Here is a 27,537-nt window from a genome sequence, read left to right on the forward strand (position 1 = left end):
ATAAAAATGAGACAAAAGGGTGTCAGATGGAGAGAAGAGGAGTGAAACTTGAACTCTATTGTAAGGGACGTAGGTGGAAAGGGGCAAGAGGAATGGTAAAATATGGAGCGGGATAGTCGGTATAATGCGTGGGGCACAGGAAAGGTGGGGCAGGGGTGTTACCTAAAATTGGAGAATTTGGTGTTCGTGTGTGGTGAGTTTGTAAAATGTGTGCATGATAGTTTTTTGCAGCAGTAGTTTTTTCGGAAAAAGAGGGAGATCTACAATAATTATAGGCAGCATGAAGTAAAGAGGTGCTTGAGGAGTATAAGGAATGTAAAAAGAATCTTAAGAAAGAAATTAGAAAAGCTAAAAGAAGACATGAGGTTGCTTTGGCAAGTAAGGTGAAAGTAAATCCAAAGGGTTTCTACAGCTATATTAATAGCAAAAGGATAATGAGGGATAAAATTGGTCCATTGGAGAGACAGAGTGGACAGCCATCTGCAGAGCCAAAAGAGATGGGAGAGATATTGAACAATTTATTTTCTTCGGTATTCACCAAGGAGAAGGATATTAAATTATGTGAGGTAAGGGAAACTAGTAGAGTAGCTATGGATACTATGAGTTTCAAAGTAAAAGAAGTACTGACACTTTTGAAAAATATAAAAGTGGATAAGTCTCCAGGTCCTGATAGGATATTCCCTAGGACATTGAGGGAAGTTAGTGTAGAAATAGCCGGGGCTATGACAGAAATATTTCAAATGTCATTAGAAACGGGAATAGTCCCATAGGATTGGCGTACTGCGCATGTTGTTCTATTGTTTAAAAAGGGTTCTAAGAGTAAACCTAGCAATTATAGGCCTGTTAGTTTGACTTCAGTGGTGGGCAAATTAATGGAAAAGATACTTAGAGATAATATATATAAGCATCTAGATAAACAGGGTCTGATTAGGAACAGTCAGCATGGATTTGTGCCTGGAAGGTCATATTTGACTAATCTTCTTGAATTTTAAGAGGTTACTAGGGAAATTGACGAGGGTAAAGCAGTGGATGTTGTCTATATGGACTTTAGTAAGGCCTTTGACAAGGTTCCTCATGGGAGGTTGGTTAAGAAGGTTCAACTGTTGGGTATAAATGCAGGAGTAGCAAGATGGATTCAACAGTGGCTGAATGGGAGATGCCAGAGGGTAATGGTGGATGGTTGTTTGTCGGGTTGGAGGCAGGTGACTAGTGGGGTGCCTCAGGGATCGGTGTTGGGTCCTTTGTTGTTTGTCATGTACATCAATGATCTGGATGAAGGTGTGGTAAATTGGATTAGTAAGTATGCAGATGATACCAAGATAGGGGGTGTTGTGGATAATGAAGAGGATTTCCAAAGTCTACAGAGTGATTTAGGCCATTTGGAAAAATGGGCTGAAAGATGGCAGATGGAGTTTAATGCTGATAAATGTGAGGTGCTACACCTTGGCAGGACAAATCAAAATAGGACGTACATGGTAAATGGTAGGGAATTGAAGAATACAGTTGAACAGAGGGATCTGGGAATAACCGTGCATAGTTCCTTGAAGGTGGAATCTCATATAGATAGGGTGGTAAAGAAAGCTTTTGGTATGCTAGCCTTTATAAATCAGAGCATTGAGTATAGAAGCTGGGATGTAATGTTAAAATTGTACAAGGCATTGATGAGACCAAATCTGGAGTATGGTGTACAATTTTGGTCGCCCAATTATAGGAAGGATGTCAACAAAATAGAGAGAGTACAGAGGAGATTTACTAGAATGTTGCCTGGGTTTCAACAACTAAGTTACAGAGAAAGGTTGAATAAGTTAGGTCTAAGTTAGGTCTTTATTCTCTGGAGCGCAGAAGGTTAAGGGGGGACTTGATAGAGGTCTTTAAAATGATGAGAGGGATAGACAGAGTTGATGTGGATCAGCTTTTCCCTTTGAGAATAGGGAAGATTCAAACAAGAGGACATGACTTCAGAATGAAGGGACAGAAGTTTAGGGGTAACATGAGGGGGAACTTCTTTACTCAGAGAGTGGTAGCGGTGTGGAATGAGCGAGTGGAATGAGTGGTGGAGGCAGGGCCTGGTGGAGGCAGGTTCGTTGGTATCATTTAAAAATAAATTGGATAGGCATATGGATGAGAAGGGAATGGAGGGATTATGGTATGAGTGCAGGCAGGTGGGACTAAGGGAAAAAAGTTGTTTGGCACGGACTTGTAGGGCCGAGATGGCCTGTTTCCTTGCTGTAATTGTTATATGGTTATACTGTTGGGTTGTAAGCTACCCAATAATTAATTGGCTTGATAGAGATGTAACTCTCAGATTTGAAGGCATCACTTTACATTGAAGGCGAACAAGCCCTTCACCCCCATGTCCATGCCTACCAAGTTGCCATACTGTGCTAGTCCCATTGCCTGCATGTCCTTCTAAACCCTTCAAATCCATATATCTGACCAGATCATTCATTACAATTTAAATCTGGATCTCGGTTGTCCTATTTTTTTCTTCTCTCCAAATTTGACAGTCTTCTCTTGGTTGTAACCGAGAAACAAATGTGTTTCTTTATACCAGTGCAGCTAGGCTTCATGGCATGCGCTAGAGGATTTGGGACATGTGAATAGTAGGAAAAGCAATGCCTAATTCACCAATCATAAATATAAGTCATTATTTGACTAAAGAAACCTGTCGATACATACCACAGGAACTCAGCGACACCCAAGAATAAATTTAATTTAAAAAAAGATACGGTGCTGGAGTAACTGAAGAAGGGTCCCAACCCGATACATCACCTATCCGACCTCCACAGACCCGATAACCCGATGAGCTAATCAAGCATTTTGTGTCTTTTGTAAGGAAGATGAAAGCACTTTTCCAAAACTGATTCTTGACAAAATGCTATTGCAAAGGTGGAGGAAGTGAGATGGGGAGATTTGGTAAAACTGACAAAATAATTTTTAGGCTTCTGCTTATGAGAGAGAGAAAAAAAACTAGCTATTTGGTCATTTTATAGGGAAGAAAAATCAAAATGCACCTGAACAAAGATTCAAATTTTTAGTAGATTCAGCATAGGTGGTTGAGGGTCTGGTGTTTCATTTGAGATAAGCAAGTACAGGCTAAAATCTCGCATGAACGTGAGCATTTTTGTGCTGCAACAATAATTTGTCACTTGTCCATTGTAATGTGGATTTCATTATCAGGTGGAACCAGATTGAGATTAATCCAAATGTGAATGCTCATTTTCACTTTAGCTACTTGACATGGAAAATCTATGAATGTTGAATACAATGCTGCATAACATTTGCATAAATACTTGTTTTATTTTTTGAATTTCTAGTTCAACATTGAAACCCAGAGTACCACCACCTCTTCCTCCCAAGGTAAGCTGGTGAAGTACAAATATGGTGTGTCACCCATCACAACCTATCTTTAGAACAATAAGTGCTGGAGGAATTCAGTAGGTCAGACAGCATCTGTGGAGGGAATGGACAGGCGACCTTTCGGGTTGCGACCCTTCTTCAGACTGAAGGAGTAGGGGGGAGAAAGCTGGAAAAGAGAGGTGGGGTCGGGACAAAGCATTGGCAAGTGATAGGTGGATACAGGTGAGGGCTCTGACTCACGGTACGAGTTCATTCCAAGAGTTCTCCCAAGTTTGCCCTGATTCAAACTCGGAGATTTATTCGGAGATTTACGGTAATGGGGCTCTCATGGATATTTTTCAACATGTTGAAAGATCTTCAGGAGTCTTCCCGTGCTTACCTGCCATTAGCGTGTCTTGCCGAGTGCCTGCCATTTGCGTTACGAGCCGCTAAGAGACGTCCCCGAGTTCCGACGAACCCGCTACGTTCATTCTCCGTGCTTACCACGAGTTTGATTTTTTTTTTCAACTCGGGAGAGCTCTTGGAATGAACTCGTACCGTGGACAGGGCTTAAAAGGTTGTCAGATAAGGAGAGGAGGAGTGAAATACAAAAGCCAGGAGAAAGGATATGGGTGGAAAAGGGTAGAAGGGTGGGATCGTGGGAGAAATGGGTGCGCAATGGACAAAGAGGGAGGGAGGGGATAAAGGAAAGAGAGAGGGGAGGGGGAAGGAATGAAATTAGACCACACTTGGTAGAAAGCTGCACTTGCAACAAGCAGAGCTCTATATTAAATAACACGGCTGCTATAGTTGATTAGATCTGGTAGATACATTTAATTTAATTTTCATAAAGAATTCTAATTGGTGTTGTACACATTTTCCAATTGCTGGAGTGTGTGGAGTAATTGAAAGCAGCAATGCGCACGGTGATTTTGTACAGTGAGGAGAGGAATCTAAAATGGTTTTCCATGTAGTGGGGTGGAAGAGGAGGGCAGGCACTGGCGTTCTTTCAAAAGCAACAAAAATTGTATTTGTTGGCAGTGGATTTTGAACCAACGCTCAGCGGAATGAAGGGGAATGCTGAGATCACATGTGCTGAGTGAAGGGGAATGCTGGGATCACGTGTGGCGTGAGTGAGCAATAGGGAGCCTGACCCATGAGTGATGGTTGAGAGATATTGTCTATCAGCGTTGTACATGAAGATTTATTAACCCAAGTTGCAAAGGAAGTTATTGTTGCAAAATTCTGTCAGGGAATGTTGCCGACTGCCCCGCACTGGACTATAGGAGTACGTGCTGAGGACGCACTGAAGCTTGATGCAGCTATCGCCAAGGCGGTGTGGGAAAGGACCACAATGTAGGCTCCTTTTGCTGCTGGACATTGCGGGGCAGGGTGTGTGTGGTGGAGATGCCCCTCAAACAAGGCAAGGTAGATCACCCCCAGGGGCCACATGAGTGGCAAGGGTGCCGAATATAATTATGGTTTTTGGGAACACTAGCAAATATAACGCTAACACAAGAAGGTCGGAGGAATTTCACACATTTCTTGTTTATGTATATTTATTATCCTGAATAAAGTTTATTTTGATTAATTTAAAAAAATCAAACTATTGGAAGCAGGGATGGGTTGCAAAAGTTGACTGGGAGGTGGGTGAAAGGGGGCGCTTTAAAAACAAAATATTTGATGAACTCACTGATTAATGTCCAATGATGCATTTGAATGTTGTCACTTATTCTGCAGAGCTCATTATAAATGCATGCGCAGTGCAGCATGTGTAGAACATAAAAGTACTATAAAGGTAACACAAGGAAAAGGTGGATTTCTGATAGTTATGTATTTTAATGGAAATTTAAATGTAAATTGTTAAATGGACAATGCTGACATCTAGTGGTATATCAGTAACAACCTTGACCTTTGTAAGACACTTACACAGACGATTTACGAGGAGACGTAAAGTGGTGGAGTAACTCAACACGTCAGGCAGCATCTCTGGAGAACATAGATAGGTGACGTTTCTAATGTCTCCTCCCCATGTTCTTCAGAGAAGCTGCCTGACCTTCTTAGTTACTTTAGCACTCTGTGTATCCCTTTGTGTATTAATCAGCATCTACAGATTTCTGCAGTTTCTACAGATTTATGAAAATGTTGCCAAAACTCGAGGGCGTGAGCTATAGGGAGAGACTGGGCAGGCTAAGGCTTTATACCTTGGTGCGCAGAAGGATGAGGCATGATCTTACAGAGGTGTATTGTACCATGTGAAGGATAGATAGGTTGAAGGTACCCAGAGGACATAGGTTTAAGATAAAGGGGGAATAGGAACCCGAGAGGCAACATATAGGGTGGTGAGTGTGTGGAACAAGCTGCTAGAGGAAATAGTTGACTATCCATCCTCACCCTAGAATTCGCCTTTGCAATAAGGCCGAGATAATCAATGTCAAATATAATAGGTTCAAGTTGTCACTTTTATTGTCACTTTTGCATTCTGTGTGAAACAAGAAACAGTGTTGGGCACAAAGTGCTGGAGTAACACAGTGAGTCAGGCAACATCTCTGGCGAACATTAATCCAGCAAATCCACCAAAGCCTGGCCACTCATGCATGTGGTCACAGTTGGCTATTTCTATACGCTTTGTGCAGATCGGAGATTGGCAATACTTCACTGAACTGTAAGCAAGAAAGGAATTTCACTGCATCTATGTACATGGGACAATAAAGAACCACTGACCACGGTTTCAACTGTGAAGGATTGTTTTGCTGTGTGCAATGTTAATGCTGGTTTAGTTGCAGTTTAGTTGTAATTTCAGAGGTCCATTACTGAAAGATATATTGCTTGTTACAAACATTTTTGGATGCAAGAAACAAATTAATTGTACATAAAATGCTGGAATAACTCAGCGGGTCAGGCAGCATCTCTGGAGAAAAGGTGACGTTTTGGGTCTAGACCCTTCTTCAGACTGAGAGTCGGGACTAGAGGTATGAAAAGTTACCGAACAAATCACAGCCAGCAAGGACGGCTAAGGAGCCCACAATGGTCTATTGTTGGATGTGGGGGAGGTGATAATGAAGGGATATGAACAGTGAAATTAGCAAGATGACTAGGGTGGGGGAGGGATGGAGAGAGAGTTTGTTCTGTACCTTTTCATACCTCTAGTTTCCTTCTCCCCTGACTATCAGTCTGAAGAAGGGTCTCGACCCGATATGTCACCTATTCGTTTTCTCCAGAGATGATGCCTGACCTGCTGAGTTACTCCTGTATTTTATGTCTACCTTCGATGTAAACCAGCATCTGCAGTTCCTTCCCACACATAGTTAATTATAGTGGCTCAGTCCCTACTGGTCATATCGTTTACTATAGTCTTAAGGGAGAGTCCAAACACATCATGTGTAGGAAAGAACTGCAGATGCTGGTTTAAATCGAATGTAGACACAAAATGCTGGAGTAAATCAGCGGGACAGGCAGCATCTCTGAGAGAAGGAATGTTTCCGGTGTTTACCGTCCAAACACATTAGCCAGGTAATGTCTGGATTGTTATAATTGCAACAAAACTCAACTAGCTGGCAGCACGATAAAGGATTTTAACTGAAACAAATGTTTTCCTTTCCATCTATTCAGCCAAAGTCTATCTACATACCACAGGAGAGCAGATATACCGAAGAGGAGAACCAAGGGACCATCAAGAGGTGTCCGCAAGACAGCCCCGCACGGCCGAGTGGACAAGTACCACCGCGGCCCCCACCTCCCCGGTTGCCTCCCAACAGCAGTTATACCAGGAACTCTGCCCTAGGTAATGACAGCAAGGACCACGAGAGCTCGAGTGACGCAGAGGAGTATACAGGAGCCTTTAAGCTCTTCAGGAGGTGGCTGGAAGATTTACATGATAGGGGTGGTGAGAGTAAGCCATTTCCCATTACCACCTCTCTGCAAAGTAATGGCAAATACGGCAGCTGTTCATCTTCATCTAACATGGCTAGATCTAGCTGAAACATTTTCTCTCCAGCCTAGTTTCCATTATCCTTCCCATCATATCAAAACTCTTTTTACTTTGGGGGAAATAAAGGACACAAAGTGCCGACACATTGTGTATTTTTTTTTGTAAACCAACGTCTGCAGTTCCTTGCATCCTCCTTTTTATTTGGTGTAAATAAAGAACCCACAATTTGGTAATGTTGGAATAACCCACAACTTGTTTCCCCATTCAGTATTAACAGTGCAAATTCATCTACTTTTGGGAATCTTGTATTTAGAAACCAGACAAGTGTCCTGGTACTTGTTTTAATAGTAATATGGTGGCTTGAATTATGTTTGTTGTTTTCTCCTCTCCTCGAGCTACAGACTAAGCATAGTATAGAAAAAACTTGTCCCGTACATCTCTTTTGAACTTTGCCCCTCTCACCTTAATGCTATGCCCTCTAGTATTTGTCATTTCCACCCTAGGATTAAGGTTCTGACTGTCTACCCTATCTCTGCCTCTTATAGGTTAATACGCTTCTATCAGATCTCCTCAAGAAAACATCAAACATAATTCTACCAGAGAAAACAATCGGTCTGTCAAACCTCTCCTTGTAGCTTTTATCCTCAAATCCATGCAGCATTCGGGTAAACCTCCTCTGCACCCTCTCCAAAGCCTCATATCCTTCCAGTAAAGGTTTGAGTTTAGTTTGTCACATGTGCCGAGGTACCGTGAGAAGCTTTTGTTGCGACCAGAACTACAAATGCAGCCTAACCAAAGACCTACACTGCTGCATCATGACTTCCTGGCTCTCACAGTCAAGGCCCCGACTATGAAGGCCAATGGGGAGCTATGGACAGCTCTTAGCAATGCTGAGAGCTACCCTTGGCTCCCCATTATGTAAACAAAGTGATCTTTCATTACATTTGATCCAATACTGTGGTGGTACATCTATGTATGTTTTGGGTCAGGATATATTGGACTCAAATATATACCAGTATCAGAATTGAGATGGCAATTTGTAGCTGTATTCACGTGAATTCCTTCCATCCAAGGAACATCAGTGAGGTGCACTCACTCAGAATTTAAGGTGTTCCAATATGTCCAGGTCCATAGCTCCCCTAAAATGGGAAAACTGGCAAATAGAGTGGTAAAGAAGGAATATGGTATGCTTGCCTTCATTTAATAGGGAGTTAGATGTGGCCCTTGTGGCTAAAGGGATCAGGGGGTATGGAGAGAAGGCAGGTACGGGATACTGAGTTGGATGATCATCCATGATCATATTGAATTGCGGTGCAGGCTCGAAGGGCCGAATGGCCTACTCCACCTATTTTCTATGTTTCTATTTACTATAAGCTAGGAAGTTGCGGCTGTGTAGGACTTTTGTTAGGCTGCATTTGGAGTTGCTTGCAGTTGTGGTCGCCCCATTACAGGTAGGTTGTGAGGCTTTGGAGAGGGTGTAGGGGAGGATTACCCGAATGCTGCCTGGATGAGAAGATATTAGCTATAAAAGAAAGTTTGGACACACTTCGACTGTTTCCTCTAGAACGTTGGAGGTTGAGGAGAGACCTGACAGAATTATATAAAATTATGAGAGTTATAGATAGGGTAGAAAGTCTGAACCTTATTCCAAAGGTGGAAATGTCAAATACTAGTATACATAGCTTTAAGGCGAGAGGGGCAAAGTTTAAAGGAGATGTGTGGGGAAGTTTTTTTTTTACACAGAGAGTGGTGGGTGCCTGGAAGGTGATGGAGGCAGGTATGATGGTGTTTAAGAAGCATTACAATGGGCACATGGATATGCAGGGAGTGGTGGGATATGGATCACGTGCACGCAGAGGAGATTAGTATAACTGGGCATCATGTTTGGCACGAACATTGTGGGCCATAGGGCTGTACTGTTCTATAGTTTGGGTATCTAACAGTGTCCTTGAAATAGTGAGTTTTATTGTCCTAAAGGAAGAGAGAGTCGGGCATATTCAGAATTTCAGAAGTGAGGATTGCAAGCACACGGCAGTATTGGAGTGAAGGGGATGATGCTCGATTACATGGAGAATTACACACTTCTGGGAGGGTTGTGGGCTGGAGATTGAAGTGTAGAGAGGAGGGAATTGTTGCGCATTGAAGGAGTTTGAACGTGATGGATGGGAGGACTGGAATACAGTAAAGTCTTTACGACTAACAATGTTGTCTGGCAAAGTACAAGTCAATATTACAACCTTACCCCGACCAAAAATCTGTGCCTTATCTGAGGGAAATATCGTCAGAGGAAAAAAAAAAAAAAATTCTAAGGCACAAAATTATTCTGATTATCTTTTATGATTTAATGAATTATGTCATAAATATAAATCCAAACAGACCCATTTTTCAACATTTAAAACCAAAAGATGTTTAAATTGGTAGCCTCTTCTTCCTTTTGTCCTTGAGTTTATACCAGACACTCAGAAGCATTGTCTTTTGAAGTTACACGTTTACATTTTCTTATGCCTTAAAGCAGTGCTTTTTTTTGAGACCAAGTACTGGTATTTATTTTCAATAAACATATGTGTAATGTGAATAGACACAAAAGGCTGGAGTAACTCAGTGGATCAGGCAGCATCTCTGGAGAAAAGGAATAGGTGACGTTTTGGGTTGGAACCCTTCTTCAGACCCGAAACGTCACCTACTTTTCTCCAGAGATGCTGCCTGACCCGCTGAGTTGCTCAAGCATTTTGTGTCTATTTTCGGTATAAACTAGCATCTGCGGTTCCTTCCTGCACATACGTGTAATGTAGCTGGAAATAATGACGTTGAACTTTTTAGAGGTGTCGTTAGGCCGCACCGTCACAATAAAGCACTGCCTTAAAGTATGATATTGTTGGTCACAACCTTGCATCTTCCTGTGTTGGAGAAATTAGTGGTATTTGTCTGACAGTGAAATGAAGGTAAGGACATTGGGAACAAGACGCCACCAGTCATTGCACTTCACTTCATTTGAACCGTCAGTTCAACACAGAAGCGGCTGGCGCATTCATCCGTTGCTTTGCTGTCCCTGCATTGTTACTTTCCGTGCCATGTGACACTGAATGCTCAGCCGCATGTTCCACCCAATGGATGCCTGTCAGCTGACTGCCTGGGTCGCCCTGCTGTGAGATTGGACCCTGAAATCCTGATTGGGGAAAGATAAACTGTGGCCAAGTTGGCAAAGATCTGAACTGTTCTTGGTCACCTTAATCATCGGCAGTTGAGGGTCAGGCATCTGCACATGAAGTGTAGCTGCTGAAGCTCTGTCTCAACATGGATTTATGCAAGGTTCCTTGAAGGTAAACTGTAAACCTGTTGCAGGCTACCTTCTTGGAGGATGTTAGTGAGCGGAGGGCTCAGCATGCCTATGCAGGCCAGAAATGTGGCTCTGCTACTGTTGCCCCCCGTGAATCACCATCCCAGTATTACAACACAGAAACAGGCTCTTCAAACCAACTCTCCCATGCTGAACAATAACCCCCATAACCCTCTAAACCTTTCCTATCCATGTACCTGTCCAAATGCTTGTCAAGTGCTGTACCTTGTCACTGTACCTGCCTCAACTACCTCCTCCAGCAGCTTGTTCCATACATCCACCACCCTCTGGAAAAAGTTACTCCTCAGTTTCCTATTAAATCTTTCCCCTCTCTCCTTAAACCTATGTCCTCTGGTTCTTGACTCCCCTACTCTGGCTAAAAGACTCTGTGCATTCACCTTATTCCCCTCATGACTTTATACAACTCTGTAAGATCACCCCTCAGTACATGACAGTATAAGCTCACCCCTCAGTACATGCCAGTATAAGACCACCCCTCGTTACACATCTCGGCTAGCTTGGCTATATTTTTGGCTGTTTGCGGTCGAAACATCAGGACATATAATTTTTGGGCATGACGTTGATGCTGAGGGAAAGTCTGTGTTTTTCTGTGCAGCGAACGGAGTGAACTCCACGCAGGTGAATGGGGAGAAGGAGAACAGTCCCCAGCAGCAGAACGAAAAGAGAAGCAGTTACCCGCCGGGGCTCCCTCCCAGGAAGGACAAGAAGGACCTCCCAGTGAGTACCTCTGCATGGTAACATCTACAGTGTACAATAACAGCGGCTGTCCAGTCGCCACGGCTGGAGAGCAACTGCAGTTATAATTCATTCTTTTAGTTTGGTTTATTTATTGTCACATGTACAGTTAAAAGCTTTTTGTTGCGTAGGATCCAGTCAGGGTAAAGCGGTATAACTATCTAGTCAGCGTAAAGCATGATTACCATCATGCCATCCATGGTGCAGAGAGTTGTGGATGTAGCCCAGATCATCACGCAAACCAACCTCCCTTCCATTGACTCCATCCACAGTACATCTCACGCTGCCTTGGCAAGGCCACCAGCATAATCAAGGACGAGTCCCTCTTCTCTCCTCTCCCATCAGGCAAGAGGTAGAGATGTGTGAAAACACAGATCTCCAGAGTTAGGAACAGTTTCTTCTCATCTGTCATCAGGCAACTGAACTATCCAGGCACCAACTAGAGAGCGATCCTGTCCTCCCATCTACCTCATTGGAGACCCTCAAACTATCTTTAATCAGACATTACTGGACTATTTATCTTGTACTAAACATTATCTTGCCCTTTATCATTTATCTGTACACTGTGGATGGCTCAATTGTAATCATGGATTGTCATTCTGCTGACTGGTTAGCATGTAATGTAAGCTTTTCACTGTACCTCAGTACACATGACAATAAACTAAGCTAAACTCTCTACAGATACAGGGAAAAGGGAATAGCACAAGATAAAGTCCAGCAAAGTTCAATTAAAGATAGTCCGAGGGTCTCAAATGTTGTAGATTGTAGGTCAGGACCACTCTCCAGTTGGTGATAGGATGGGTCAGTTGCCGTATAACATCTGGGAAGAAACTGTCCCTGAACCTGGCTGTATTTCTGCACTAGTGAAAGAATGATCCAGACAATGACCAATATTATGTACACAACTTCAGTGTTTAGTATTTAGTTAAAATTGACATATGAACTTTACCCTCCCATTCTTTTTTCTAATATTTGTTTCTGCCTTTGGATTACACAGTTGACATTTGCTCTTTGCTGGGGTTAGTTGGCAGAGTGACACAGCTGGTAGCGCCACTGCCTCACAGCGCCAAAGACCCAGGTTTGACCCTGAGCTCGGGTGCTGTCTGTCTGTGGAGTTGGCACGTTCTCCCTGTGACTTTGTGGGTTTCCTCTGGGTGCTCCAGTTTTCCCCCCACATCCCAAAGACGTGCGGGTTTGTAGGCTAATTAGCCTCTGTAAATTGCCCATAATGTGTAGAGAGTGGATGAGAAAGTGGGATAATGTGGAATGAGCATGAGTGGGTGATCGATAGTTGGCGTGGACCGGGGAGGCCAAAGGGGCTGTTTCCATGCTGTATCTCTAAAACTAAACTAAAAGCATAGTGTTTTGTTTGTCAACGTTTCTGTCGTTTTCCATATAAGATGGGAATGTTCCTCGCCTGTAGAATAACCCCTTTGTGAAATGCGTCAGACTGATCATCAGTTGCCAACTTACACAGTGATGATTGGTTCAGGTTAAGAGTCACACCCATAACCCTAGTTCAGCTTAGTTTATTATTGTCACGTGTACAGTGAAAAGCGTTTTTGTTGCGTGTTATCCAGTCAGCGGGAAGGCTATACATGATTACAATCAAGCCATCCACAGTGTACAGATACAGGATAACGGGTTTAATGTTTAATGCAAGATAAAGTCCGATGAAAGATAGTTTGAAGGTCTCTAATGAGGTAGATGGTAGGTCAGGACCACTCTCTAGTTGGCCTTTGGCTATTTTGAAGATTAGATGGTGAAAATAACCTAGTTTAAAAGAATACTATGTAAATATACAGTGAAATTACTGCGCTGAATGGTACTTGTGCTAAGTAGCCTGTACAATTTTAGTAAGTGATGCTTCGTAAAGATGCATGTGGAGACAAGTTGACTTTTTTTCCTGTCTATAAACTGACCATTATGCACTATTGAGAACGTTTAATTCTCATCATATGTACCAACAATGGAACAATGAAATTCCTACTTGCAACACCATAACAATTCTGTAAACACAGTACTCATAGATAATACAATAAACAAGTTTAATAAATTAAAGTAAATCGCCAAACTCCAACATGTGTGCAGGGGTGTTGGCTTTGGTGGTAAGATACAGTGTACAACTCTATCGCCCTGTTCCTTGTTATATCTAAGGGACAGTTCTCCCAGATCAGACATCGGCCACCGGATATTCACATGGATGGGGGGGAGGAGGGGGTACTTTGCAAGGCACCCAGGGTGTCTCTGTCATGGTGCGTTGGTCATGCTGAGTAGTTCTTTGCTTTGACTTTTATTATCCATCGTTCTCATCTCTTGTCAACTTGTGTCAAAGCCTGCAGACAGAGCAAGGAAATAGGTGAACAGTTTATTTGTGACACAGTCGTAAGTGGAGCTGACTTTTGTCTGACTCCCAGAGCTCATGAGATTTATAAATGTGCATTATTTAACACGTCTTTAGTACCATTATCCAGAGTGTTAGCCAGTAGGTTAATTGACTTTGTTAAAATTGTAAATTGTCCCTGGTGTGTAGGATAGCGCTATTGTACAGGGATCGCTGGCCAGTGTGGACCTGGTGGGCTGAAGGGCCACTTTCCACACTGTATCTCTAGAGTCTAAAGTTTGTCAGTTGATGCATTGATGTTCAGTTGCAGCTATATCTGAATATCGATTAATGTGTTCCTGGACAATAGAATCATACAGCAGTACAGCATGGAAATAGTTCCTTTAGCCCATCTAGTCCATTCCGACCAAGTTGATAAATTGGGCTGGTTTCATTTTCCTGCATTTTGTCCATGATCCTCTAAACACTTCCTATCCATATATCTGTTCAAATGTCTTTTATATGTAATAATTGTATCCACTTCTATAGCTTCCTCTGGCAGCTCATTCCAGATACGGACTACCCTCTGAGTGAAAAAGTTGCCCTGAGGTTCCTCTTAAATCTCTCCCCTCTTACCTTAAGCCTGTACCCTCTAGTTTTAGAATCATCTACCCTGGGGAAAAGACTGTGAGCATTCACTTTGTCTATGCCCCTCCATATCTTAACAAGGTCACCCCCCCCCGACTCCAACACTCCAAAGAAAAAGGTTTCTCCTCTCAACTTAACACCTATGCCCTCTAGTTTTAAAATTGAAAGCAATATTAAAGAAGGTGCTCACTGAAGGTTCCCCCCTCCCCTGTTGTATTCTATCTGTGTGATTGTGCTGTCAGGAAGTGGCTCCTACTTACTCACTTTTGTACTTACTTTGTTTCTTTCTCTTTCCTTACAGAAACCTGTTAGTAATGGCCTTCCTCCAACCCCAAAAGTGCATGTGAGTGTCCAATACTTATGCACCATGGTAGCAGGATTTGGTTTTGAATGATGGAAGGGATTGTTAAATGGGTGTAGATTCAGACTGTACCTCTCTTCAAATTGAAGTTGGGAAAACAATCTCTGTTGAATTGGGATCAATACATCCACTTTATTTACCAGAACTATTTACATTTGAAAGCCAGGGTACTCTTCAAAAAGCATACTTTAATGCATCAGGGCACTTTAATAACATATTCCGCTACTCACACATGTTGGTGTAGGATCCTGTGTTCAGGACTGGAGTGAGCAGGGCTTCACCGTGGTGCTGCGTTGCTGCCTCACAGCGCCAGAGACCCAGGTTCGAACCTGACTACAGGTGCTGTCTGCACTGAGTTTGTATGTTTTCCTTGTGACCATGTGGGTTTTCTCCGTTTGCTCCGGTTTCCTCCTACACTCCAAAGACGTACAGGTTTGTATGCTAATTGGCTTGTTAAAATTGTAAAATTATCCCTAGTGTGTGGAGGATACTGTTAGTGTGTGCGGGATCACTGGTCGGCGCGGACTCGGTGGGCTGTAGGACTTTCCGTGCTGTGTCTCTAAACTAAACTAAACTGAACACGCATCCGTGTGTTTCCAATCACACTGATTGACTGAAGTGACGAATGCAAATGTTGCAAATGCAGTGTACTTAGACTAGGTAAATTCAATGCCAATCAGCTATAGAAACCAGTGGAACCAAATATTGGATTAAGAAGTATAAGGGTTTTTGCTATCATGTGTCAAATCTTGTTGCAATCACTGACAATAATGAAAACCTGCAGAAATGAGATTCCGCGTTTGCAATAATTTTCAGTGCCAATGGATGTATTTAACACTTTCAGCGGGAAGATGGTTTGTAGACTTGAAATAACCTGCCTGAAGAAGGGTCTCGACCTGAAACGTCACCCACTCCTTCTCTCCGGAGATGCTGTCTGTCCCGCTGAGTTACTCCAGCATTTTGTGTCTACCTGCCCTAACTCTGCTCAGTTTAGTTTGTATCCAGTGTAGAAGTGCACCAATGATCCTGCTGAGTGGCACAATTCAGAAGCAGCTGTTTGATTGAACCTTGAATCGACCCCTCCCTGAAGCTGCTGTACTTTTGCATAAATAACAAAGATGTTTCAGATAGCACTTTCAGAATTTAAAGGTGAACGGAAATCATTTCAGTGCAAATGCTTTCCCGAAATTAGTCATTTTAAAATGACTAATTTAATAAATTGCTTTATCTATCAAATGCCAGAGATTCCAATCAATTTTCGTGAATGTAGAGGAAACTGAAAGAAAGAAAGCTATTTCCTGCTGGTCTCTCCGACACTGGGTTAGTGCCAGCCATTCATGAACGACAACTGCCAATCTAAGGAAGTATAATTGCTGTAAATTAGACATCGGATGTGTTTATTTTACTGCAAAGGAATAGTCCATCTTACGGCAGCTTTAGCACGGTATTAAACACGCTTCATTTATCAAGTATCTTCTCGACGTCAGCAATTATGTTACAGGGCAGATAAAACAGGCCCACAGCAACGCTTGGTCATAGTCATACAGTGAAAACAGGCCCTTCGGCATACTTGCCCATGCCAACCAACATACCCCATCTATACTAGTCCCACCTGTCCATGCTTGGCCCATAACCCTCTAAATTTTCCTATCCAGGGACCTGCTCAAATGTTTCTTAAATGTTATATTGGTACTTGCCTCAACTACCTTCTCTGGTAGCTCGTTCCATACACCCATCACCCTTTGTGTTAAAAGTGTTTTTGCCCCTCGGCTCCTATTAAATCTATCCCCCCCCCCCTTGCATAAAACCTATATCTTCTGGTTCTTGATTCCCCTACTCTGGACAAAGGAGTTTGTGCATTTACCTGATCTATTCCTCTCATGATCTTGTACATCTCTGTAAGATCATCCCTCATCTTCCTGCGCTCCAAGGAATAAATGTCAGTAAACCAGGGAAGGGGAGGTCATCGGTTTAAGGTGAGGGGGAAGATTTAAAAGGGACCCGAGGTGGGTATATGCAATAGGCTGTCCGAGGAGATAGTTGAGGCAGGTACTATAACACCATTTAAAATACATTTGGACAGGTATGTTGACGGGAAAGGTTTAGAGGAATAGACACAAAATTCTGGAGTAACTCAGCAGATCAGGCAGCATCTCTGAAGAAAATGGATTGGTGATGTTTCATGTCGGGACTCTTCAGATTCAATGTAGGGGGGGTGGGAACTGGAAGCAAGAAAAGACCAGGACAAATCAGTGTTGGCAAATCATGATCTCAGGCAGGGTGGTTCCCTGATAGGCTAATTGTTGGACAGGGACGGTGTGATCCTGAGGGATACATCGTTGTGAGCTGTGAAATTGGTTAACCACCTTTTAATGGAGGAAGGGAATGTTTGTATGTTACCGAAAATTAGAGAATTTAACATTCATACCGCTGAGTTGTAAGCTGCATATGACAATGTGACAAGTTCAAGTGAGTTTATTGTCATGAAATTCTTGCTTTCCTTCAGCACACAGAACATAGTAGGCATTTACTACAAAACGGATCAGTGTGTCCATATACCATAATATAAATATATACACACATGAATGTTGTTCCTCCAGTTTGCGTGTGGCGTCACTTAAGGTTTGGAGGGAATTGGGCCAAAGACAGGCAAATGGGATTAGTATAGATGTGGCATCTTGGTCAGCATGCACGGGTTGGGCTGAAGGGCCTGTTTCTGTGCAGTATGACTGACTAGCTGTTCCCTTGGATACAGCATTCTAAAAATGCTCTTCTTGTACCTTAGTGCTTCTACACCATGTCTGCTGAATGTCTGGAAGCCCAGAATCACAGGATCTGAATGCTTTTGTGTTTCATACAGTAGGTTGCAGGCAGGAGGAGGGGGGAAGCTGATTAAGGGATGTGGGGAAGGAGTGGTATGAACTGGATTCCTGGATCTGAATTGCTGAAGACACTCCTCCTGTGGCATGCATTCCATCATGGCTATGGCTGGTCTGGTGTTAATGACTACAGGAAATGTAATATCAGAAGACATAGTTTAGTTTATTATTATGTACCAACAATTCTTTTCCTGAACCTCAAAATGGTGGGACTCCTTATCTCTGGTTTCTTCTTGAGGTACAGTGAACAGCTTTTTTATTGCGTGCTATATAATCAGCGGAAAGACTATACATGATTACAATCAAGCCGCCCAGATTGTACAGAAACAGGATAAAGGGAATATAATTTAGCACAAGATAAAGTGCAGTAAAGTCTGACTAAAGATAGTCTGAAGGTCTCCAGTGAGGTTGATGGTAGGATTGCTCTCTAATTGGTGATAGAATGGTAGAGAAGCAGAATTAGGCCATTCGGCTCATGAAGCCTACCCCGACAGTCGATCATGATTGATCTATTCTTTCTCCCTCAACATCATTCCCATGCCTTCCTGTAACCTTTGATGCCCTTACTAATCAAGAATCTATCAATCTCTAGTTTAAAAATACCCATTGATGGCCTCCACAGCATCTGTGGCAATGAATTCCACATTCATCATCTTCTTGGGAAATAAATTCCTCTTCATCTCTATTCTAATTTGTGAACTGATATCTTAGTTTCACAACTCTGATGCGATTCAGGCAGCTTCAACAAACTGCTTGCTACTTTAATTATCTTCACAATTTCTGTAATAAAAGTAACATTATAAGTTCCACAGAGGTGTCATAGTTGTCCAGAATATCACAAAATGAGAAACTGCTTCTGCAGTGTTCCAGGTCTAATTTAAAAATGAACACATTCACACTCGCTATTTGTTATCCCACTTGCGTGCACACTCCCTGCACGCTTAGGGTGACTTACAGAAATGTAATTCAAAAAATAAAGTAACTTTGACCAGAGATGAAAATGTAATAAGAAGGAAGAAAAAATTGTTAATTTTTTTTTCTGAACCTGAATTTTAATTTAGGGCAGCACAAAGGTGCAGTTGGTATAGCCATTTCACAGCACCAGAGCCCTGAGTTCCATCCTGACCTCGGGTGTTGTCTGTGTGGATTTTGTGAACATGTGGGTTTCCTCCCACATCCCAAAGACATGCGGGTATGTAGGTTAATTGGCCCACTGTAAATTGCCCCTAATGTGTCGGGAGTGGATGAGAAAATGGGACAACATAGAACTGGTGTGATGGGTGATCGATGGTTGGCGTGGACACGTTGAGCCGGAGAGCCTGTTTATATGCTTTATCATTCAATCAATCAAACTGAGTGTCCTGGCCAATAGTGTTGGAAACCAGCAAAGCAGACAAGTCAATGCCCCTCTCATTTTAAAGCTATGCTCTCTGGTATTTAACATTTCCACCCTGGGGGAAAAAGTTGTGACTGTCTATCCTTTCTATACCATTGCAATGGTAGATGTACATAAGATGATAACTGACTGATGTAAAGAGACAGCCTTGCTCCCAAACACTGGTAATGTCAAGGGTAATGGCATTATCAAAATACATGACATTTATAAATAAAAAAGCATGGGATTGAAATACACTCTAAGCTTGGAATATAGTTCATATTATTCTCTGATTTTTTTAAAATTATACCACTTTATAAATTATGAAATAAGTTTATACATTATTATGAAAAGTTTATAGACAAATGTAAAAGTTGGGACTAGGTGTTACAGGAATTCATCTCCATTTAACAAATCCTGTGGAGAAGATGTTTCCACCAGTGGGAGAGTCTAGGAGTAGAGGCAATAACCTCAAAATAAAGGAACATACCTTTAGTAAGGAGATGAAAGGACATTTTCTTTAGCTTTTTTCTTTAGAGGGTAGTGAACCAGTGGAATTCATTGTCGCAGATGGCGGTGGAGGCCAAGTCAATGGGTATTTTTAAGACAGAGGTTGGCAGATTCATGAATAGTACACGTGTCGGGTTATGGAGAAAAGACAGGAAAATGGGGTTGAGAAGAATAGATAGATCAGCCATGAATGAATGGCGTGGTAGACTTATTGGACCAAATGGCCTAATTCTGCTCCTAGAATTTATGAACTTGAAATAACGTGATATACAGTGCCCTCCATAATGTTTGGGACAAAGACAAGGAGGGGAGGGGAATTCACAATTTCTACATGGTGAAACCAAAATATATAAAAATGGCCTTTAATAAAATCTGACAATGTGCACTTTTACCACATGTGATTTTTTTCTATTACAAATCTCAAATTGTGGAGTACAGAGGCAAATAAATAAATGATGGGTCTTTGTCCCAAACATTATGGAGGGCACTGTGAGTGACAAGTGCAAGGTAACTAAATAAAATGGAAACCAAATTGATCTTTTTCAGATGGGTGCATGTTTCTCAAAAGTCTTTAATGGCTGCCCTCTTAAAATTCACTGTGCAACGTCGTGGATTAATCCAGACACAAGAGGTATTTATCATTTCCAGAATTAAATGGCTTATTTTTGTTTTCTGCTTTTGTACGTTTAATACATTTCTTTTCCTCCGTAGATCAGTACCTCATATTTGGTGCTGAAGAGGGCATTTATACTTTGAACCTTAATGAACTGCATGAAACATCAATGGAGCAGGTAAAGAATTAGTCTTTACACTGAATTTTTAGAGTTAATCATTTAATTTATGTTTAGCTTTATTATCGCCAAGTGGTAGAGTGAAAAGGTTTTGTTTGCATGCTATACAATCAAATCAGATTATACTGTACATGAATACAATCAGGTCAAACTCGAGTACAACGGGTACAGTGAAGAGAAAAATGCTAAATATAGTTTCTCAGCATTGTAGTGTAACAGTTCCAGGGACAAAGTCCAATGTCCGCAATGAGGTAGATTGAAAGATCAGGACTGTGTTCTAGTTTTTGGAAGAACCATTCAGAAATTGTTTACCATTCGAAAGTTCCCAGAAGACTCTTTAGTTGAGAAATTAAATGGTGATTGGTTTTCTTTACAGTACGGGTGGTGAAGAGATGGAAGTGTAACTTACACATTGTAATCTCCACCTGTTACCTCAGTGATCTTGTACTGTCATTCTAGCTTATCCAGAGAAGATGCACGTGGTTGTATGTAATGAACAATTCTTTATTATCGATATCTGGTAAGTTGAACACAATTTCTTCAAATCTGAAATGTAAAATAATTTTAACTCAAGAGTAGCAAAAATAGTTTATTATAGACATCCTTTAAAGTCATGTGAAGGAGGGGTGCTGCTCAGATGCTACCTGACCTGCTGTGCTTTTTCTATCTTTTTCCTGACCAAGTAGCATTTATTCCACAGTTATATTTAACTATTAATTTCCTGAGCAACTTCCCTTTTCCCAGTAATGTCTTCACTGGAGGGAGAGTCTAGGGCACAGCCTCAGAATAAAAGGACATACAAGATACAAGATACAATTTATTTGTCATTTGGACCCCTTGAGGTCCAAACAAAATGACGTTTCTGCAGCCATACATTACAAACAAATAGACCCAAGACACAACATAATTTACATAAACATCCATCACATTGCTGTGATGGAAGGCCAAAAAAAATTATTATCTCTCCACTGCACTGCCCCCCCCCCCCCCCCCCCCCCCCCCCGTTGTCAGAGTCAAGTCAAAGCCTCCGGCTGGCGATGGCGATTGTCCCGCGGCCATTAAAGCCACGCCGGGTGATGCAAGGTCGCACACCGGGTCTTGGTGTTAGAGCCCCCGGCGTGCGCTCGCACAGTCCCGCAGCCATTCCAAGCTGCGCGGGGCGGTGATGTAAGGCCCCGCTCCAGGAGCTCTTCTACCCCACAAATCGGGCGGGAGAAGTCGCCGTTGCGAGAGCCCTGAAAAGCGGTCTCCCTCCAGGGACCCGCGGGCTCCCGGTGCCGCCATCCGCCAGACCCGCATTTGCAGCCTCCGAATCTCCGGAGATCGGGCCGCAGCAGCGCTCCACCCGCTCTGGACTCGGCCAGCTCCGCGACGGTGAGGTGAGTCGTCGGCACCAGAGCCCCCGGTCTTCCTGTTGGAGGCCGCTCCTCGTTACAGCCCCAACGACAACGGAGACCCGACAAAGAAAAGGTCGGGTCTCCCGTGCAGGGAGAGATTTAAAAGTTACCCTCTCCCTCCCACCCCCACCCGCACCCCCACACACACACACCCCAACATAAAAACAACAAAAACTACATAAAAACATAGACAAAAAAATAATAATAACGCAGACGGGCTGCAGAGGCCGCTGCTGACGAGAGTCGCGCCGCCTACCGTATTAGGACATAGAAACATAGAAATTAGGTGCAGGAGTAGGCCATTCGGCCCTTCGAGCCTGCACCGCCATTCAATATGATCATGGCTGATCATCCAACTCAGTATCCCGTACCTGCCTTCTCTCCATACCCTCTGATCCCCTTAGCCACAAGGGCCACATCTAACTCCCTCTTAAATATAGCCAATGAACTGGCCTCAACTACCCTCTGTGGCAGAGAGTTCCAGAGATTCACCACTCTCTGTGTGAAAAAAGTTCTTCTCATCTCGGTTTTAAAGGATTTCCCCCTTATCCTTAAGCTGTGACCCCTTGTCCTGGACTTCCCCAACATCGGGAACAATCTTCCTGCATCTAGCCTGTCCAACCTCTTAAGAATGTTGTAAGTTTCTATAAGATCCCCTCTCAATCTCCTAAATTCTAGAGAGTATAAACCAAGTCTATCCAGTCTTTCTTCATAAGACAGTCCTGACATCCCAGGAATCAGTCTGGTGAACCTTCTCTGCACTCCCTCTATGGCAATAATGTCCTTCCTCAGATTTGGAGACCAAAACTGTACGCAATACTCCAGGTGCGGTCTCACCAAGACCCTGTACAACTGCAGTAGAACCTCCCTGCTCCTATACTCAAATCCTTTTGCAATGAAAGCTAACATACCATTCGCTTTCTTTACCTTTAGAAAGGAGATGAGGAGGAATTTCTTTAGCCAGACGGTGGTGAATCTGTGGAATTCATTGCCACAGACGGTTGTGGAGGCCAAGTCCGTGGGTATTTTTAGGGTGGAGATTGACAGATTCTTGATTAGTAAGAGTGTCAGGGGATATGGGGAGAAGGCAGGAGAATGGGGCTGAGAGGGGAAGATAGATCTGACATGATTGAATAGTGGAGTAGTCTGCTCCTATGAACTTGTGAACTTTGTTACACCAGATAATATCCTTGGCAGAGTTTTAGCGTGGTTTTTTCACCAGATTAGTAGCTTCCCATCTTGCATCGTGAAGCTGTTTACGCAGCCTAAAGAATGACCTCCTACAAACAGTAATGATATTATCCTACTGTGCCGGAAGAAATATACAACTGAAGAATGATATGTGTGGGAAGAGGAAGGAAGACATCAGTGCTGCAGCTGGTAGAATCGCTGCCTCACAGCGCCAGAGACCTGGGATTGATCCTGACTTCGGGTGCTGTCTGTGTGGAGAGTGAACATCTTGTGACCATGTGGGTTTCCTCCAGGTGCTCCTGTTTCCTTCCACATCCCAAAGAAGTGTGGGTTTGTAGGTTTATTGGCCTCTGTAAATTGTGGATGTGAAAGAGAGATAACGGGGAACTGCTGGTGCTGGGATTCCCTACGCACATCGGAAACTTTTCCACTCAGGGTGGTGAGTAAATGGAATGAGCTTTCAGAAAGGTAGTTGAGGTAGGTACAACAACATTTTAAAGACATTTGGACAGGTACGTGGGTAGGACAGGTTTAGAGGTATGTGGACCAAACAAAGACAAATAGGATTAGCGTTGATGGGCCAGTTTGAGTTGGTCTGAAGACTTAATTCTGTGCTGCCTGACTCTATGACTATAACTTAGTGATGTTGTTCATCCAGAGTTCGTTGCCTGAAAAGTTGCTCCGTTGAAATCCTCACCACACTTTAAAACCAGCTGGGTGATCATTCAAAGCTTGGTCTGGACCAAGACAACATCTACCTCAAACTACCCTCCCTCTTTCTCTGGAGACACAAGCAACTGCAGATGCTCAAATCTTGAGCAGAGCACAAAGTGCTGGAGTAACGCAGCGGGTCTGGGAACATTTCTGGAGAGCAGGAACAGGTGACGTTTTGTGTCGGGACCCTTCTTCAGACTGATTGCGGTAGAGGGAGAAAGTTTGCCTGGAAAGCTGGAAAAGAGGTTGGGTTGGGACAAAGCCAAACTAAGTATTGTTTAACAAGCTTCCATCTTGTGTGAGGAAATTTGTAGATGGCATTTGATATTCTTCAGGTTTACTGAAGGCAATTTGTTCTCTTTTTAGGAAAAGCATCACAACTTCATTCTCACAACTTGCTGGGTCTTTTTGAATATGCTAGACAAATGCAAAAGTTGCCAGTGTCTATTCCTGCCTACAGACTTCCTGACAGGATACTGCCCAGGTAAGAAGCGACTCTGAGCATGATTATTATTTTTCAGACGATATGCAGGAACATATTGCATGGCTACAATAAAGCCTTCACTTGGAGATAAGAGTGGGTTGATTAATGTACCTTTGATAAACAAGCAAGCAAATGCATAAATAGTGACCAGGCATGCACAGCGAGTCCAACCATTGGGGCGGCACAGTGGCGCAGCTGGTAGAGCCGCTGCCTCAGTACCAGAGATCCAGATTTGATCCTGACCTTGGGTGCTCCCTCTGTGGAGTTTGCACAATCCTCCCTGAAACCATGCGGTGCTCCGGTTTCTTCCCACATCCCAAAGATGTGCGGGTTTGTCGGTTTCTAAACGGCCCTTAGTGTATAGGGAGTGGATGAGAAATTGGGTTAATGTGTGTGAACGGCTAATTCATGGTCAGCGTAGACTCGGTTGGCCTATTTCCATGCTGTATCTTTCAATCCATCAATCAATCTATATGACGGTTTGATGGGAGGAGAAGCCAGCCAGGTTTGTTTCCCGACTGCTCTTCAGGGATCTTTATGCTCATAAGTTGTAGGAGCAGAATTAGGCCATTCAGTTCCTCGTCTACTCCACCATTCAATTATGTTTGATCTATCCTTCACTCTCAACCCCATTCTTCCCATAACCCCTGACACCCATACTAATCAATCTCCATTGATATAAAAAATACCCATTGCCTCCACAGCCTTCCAGGGCAATGAATTCCACAGATTCACCACCCTCTGACTAAACAAATTTCTCATCTCCTTTCTTAGGGTATGTTCTTTTATTCTGAGGCTATAACCTCTGATCCTAGACTCCCCCATGTGGAAACATCCTCTCCACATCCACTCCTCCCAGCCCTTTCACTTTTTGGTTATTTTCAATGAGGTCCCCCTCATCATTTTAAACTCTAGCAAGTACAGGCCCGTCCATCAAACGCTCATCATATGTTAACCCAATCATCTCGTAAACCTCCTCTGGATCCTCTCCAATGCCAGCACATCCTTCCTCGGATATGGGGAAACTACTCACAATATTCCAAATGCAGTCTGACCAGTGCCTTATAAAGCCTTGGCATTACCTCCCTGTTTTTGTATTCAAAACCCCTTGAAATATACAGTGTCCTCCTTAATGTGTGGGACTATGTATAAACACTGCTGTAATTTCTACATCGTGAAACCAAAATGTATAAAAATATCCTTTATTAAAATCTGACAATGTGCACTTTAACCACATGTGATTTTTAAAATTACAAATCTCATATTGTGGAGTACAGAGGCAAATAAATAAATGATGGGTCTTCGTCCCAAACTTTATGGAGGGCACTGCATGCTGGCGTTGCATTCACAAAGTTTGCTAGAATCCGCAATCTTTATAGAAGTGGAAGGAGGCCACGGAGAAAGTTGTTTAGTTTGATGCCATCCCTTGAAAAATTCATTGACAACATAATGCTTGAAGTGACAGTCTCCCAATGGCTTTTAACTATGACTAATTCTTAATGTGTGGATAAAATTTGTACGGGAAATCTATTAATGCTTACATTTATTTTGCAGGAAATTTGCAGTATCCACAAAGGTCCCAGATACAAAAGGCTGCCAAAAATGTTGCGTTGGTAAGGACTTTCTGTTATATTAAATATCATCCTTAGGCATTCTGAAGAATGGTTCCAACTCGAAACGTCACCTGCCCAAGCCCTCCAGAGATGCTGCCTGACCTGCTGAGATTCTCCAGCACTTTGTGTCTTTGATTTGTAAACCAGCATCTGCAGTTCCCTTTCTCCATTTATACATTACTAAAACTCTGATCTTGGGCTGTTCCGGTTTGCGTGTTTTAAAAATTTCCGCAAAAACGGTATGCGATAGCGCTAGGATTTTTCGCCATCTCACTCACCGTTCTCCTGTGCTGCGAGTGCACCACGTTTCGTTCCGATCGGTGGTAAATTGTAAAAGTTAGCGAGGTTTAAAAATCTTAAAAATATCGATATCGCATATCGATCTCTCCTGCCAGTCAGCAGCGAGCGGATTAGTCTCTTCTGTCACTCTGCGAAACGGTCCGCCCCTTCCTGCGCAATTGCATCATAACTGAAGCTGAGGATGGCCGCCGGAGGTCTCCAACCGGACACAATTTTCGGAGGGACCGGAAGTGGTGCAGCGTGGGAGACGTGTCAATGTCGCTGATGTTGGCAAACGGGAAGCGGAGACTCTGATCCCGGTGGAGGAGAACGACTAGCGCCCTCTGTGAGTCCCCATCGCACCACCGCTCCAGCCTCTTCCCGCCTGGTTCCTCCTGCTGGCCCCTGCTCCCCTCCCCAGTGATACCCCATTTTCCCCCATGGCTCTTCCCCCGTTTTTTCTCCAAGCTCTCTTCCCCCCCCCCCCCCCCCCCCCCCCCCACCCCCCCCACCCCCCTCCCCCCCCCCCACCCCCCCCCCCCCCCCCCCCCCCCCCCCCACCCGCTATATGCTCAATCATTGGGCAAATTAAGATAAAGAAGTCCAGAAAATTCAGAGTACAATTTTTTGTATTTGTCTTAAATAGTTGGTCTCTTGTTTGAGCTACAAGCAGGGAGAAGCTAGAACTCAACGCACGCCCTGCTTCTACTAACGTTGTAATTTTTAATATGATTCATTTTGAATCTTCTCAAAAGAAAACATAGATGCAATCTGTCCTCAGTTGTTTTTCTCACCACAGAGGTCAATCTTAATAATCTTTGTCAAAACAAGTGATGTTGTAACTCAACAGCTCAGGCATGATCTGTGGAGGAAATGGGCAGGCGATGTTTCTTTGAAGAAAGGTTCCAACTCGAATCGTCATTCGTCCATTTTCTCCACAGATGCGGCCTGACCAGCTGAGTTACTCCAGGACTTTGTGTTTTGCTCAAGATTCTAGCATCTGTGGTTCCTTCAGTGTTTCCACAACTCAAAAAAATAGAATCCCAAATTTCCTGGAATTTGATGGTATTTCTGGAAATTTTCAAAAATGCTTCCTGCATGCTATCTGTAGTTTTTTTTTTGCGGGCACACATTAACAACACAAAGGGGAACAAGGCAAATCAGATCTATGTAACTTACACCTTATCTGCCTGCTTCTGTTACTCCCGTACAGTGTTATGCAAGGCAGCTTTCGTTGCCTCCAACAACTTGCGGTGTCTGTTTTTTCAACCTGCTCTCATGTGTCTCAGTCTCTGTTCCCTCTCCCTCCCACTCTCCCTCCCTTTCTCTCTCTCTCCCCTCCCTTCCTCCCTCTCTCTTCCTCCCTCCCTCCCTCTCCCTCTCTCTCCCTCTCTCTCTCTCCCCCTCCCTCTCTCTCTCCCTCTCTCTCTCTCCTCTCTCCCTCTCTCCCTCCCTCTCTCTCTCTCTCTCTCCTCTCTCTCCCTCTCTCTCCCTCTCTCTCCCTCCTCCTCCCTCTCTCCTTCTCCCCCTCCTCTCTCCCTTTCTCTTCCCCTCCCTCTCTCCCTCTCCCTCCTCTCCGTCCCTCTCCTCTCTCCCTCTCCCCCTTGAG

The 27,537-nt window shown here is 43.3% G+C and overlaps 1 protein-coding gene across 6 annotated transcripts in view; it reads left to right on the forward strand.

Moving 5' to 3' along the window:
• map4k3a (mitogen-activated protein kinase kinase kinase kinase 3a) overlaps positions 1-27,537 on the forward strand; it is a 154,224-nt gene that overhangs the window by 110,524 nt on the left and 16,163 nt on the right. For 5 of the 6 annotated variants that reach the window (XM_055639380.1, XM_055639382.1, XM_055639383.1 and 2 more), the window contains 9 exons: positions 3,318-3,360; positions 6,952-7,123; positions 11,224-11,345; positions 14,636-14,677; positions 20,006-20,090; positions 20,171-20,250; positions 20,710-20,770; positions 23,919-24,036; positions 25,591-25,649. In XM_055639380.1, the coding sequence (XP_055495355.1) occupies positions 3,318-3,360; positions 6,952-7,123; positions 11,224-11,345; positions 14,636-14,677; positions 20,006-20,090; positions 20,171-20,250; positions 20,710-20,770; positions 23,919-24,036; positions 25,591-25,649 (782 nt within the window). The remainder of the gene's footprint in view (positions 1-3,317; positions 3,361-6,951; positions 7,124-11,223; positions 11,346-14,635; positions 14,678-20,005; positions 20,091-20,170; positions 20,251-20,709; positions 20,771-23,918; positions 24,037-25,590; positions 25,650-27,537) is intronic. The other variant, XM_055639381.1, reaches the window with a different exon arrangement.

This window comes from Leucoraja erinacea, chromosome 8 (assembly GCF_028641065.1).
Source record: "Leucoraja erinacea ecotype New England chromosome 8, Leri_hhj_1, whole genome shotgun sequence".
Taxonomy (NCBI): Eukaryota; Metazoa; Chordata; class Chondrichthyes; order Rajiformes; family Rajidae; genus Leucoraja; species Leucoraja erinaceus.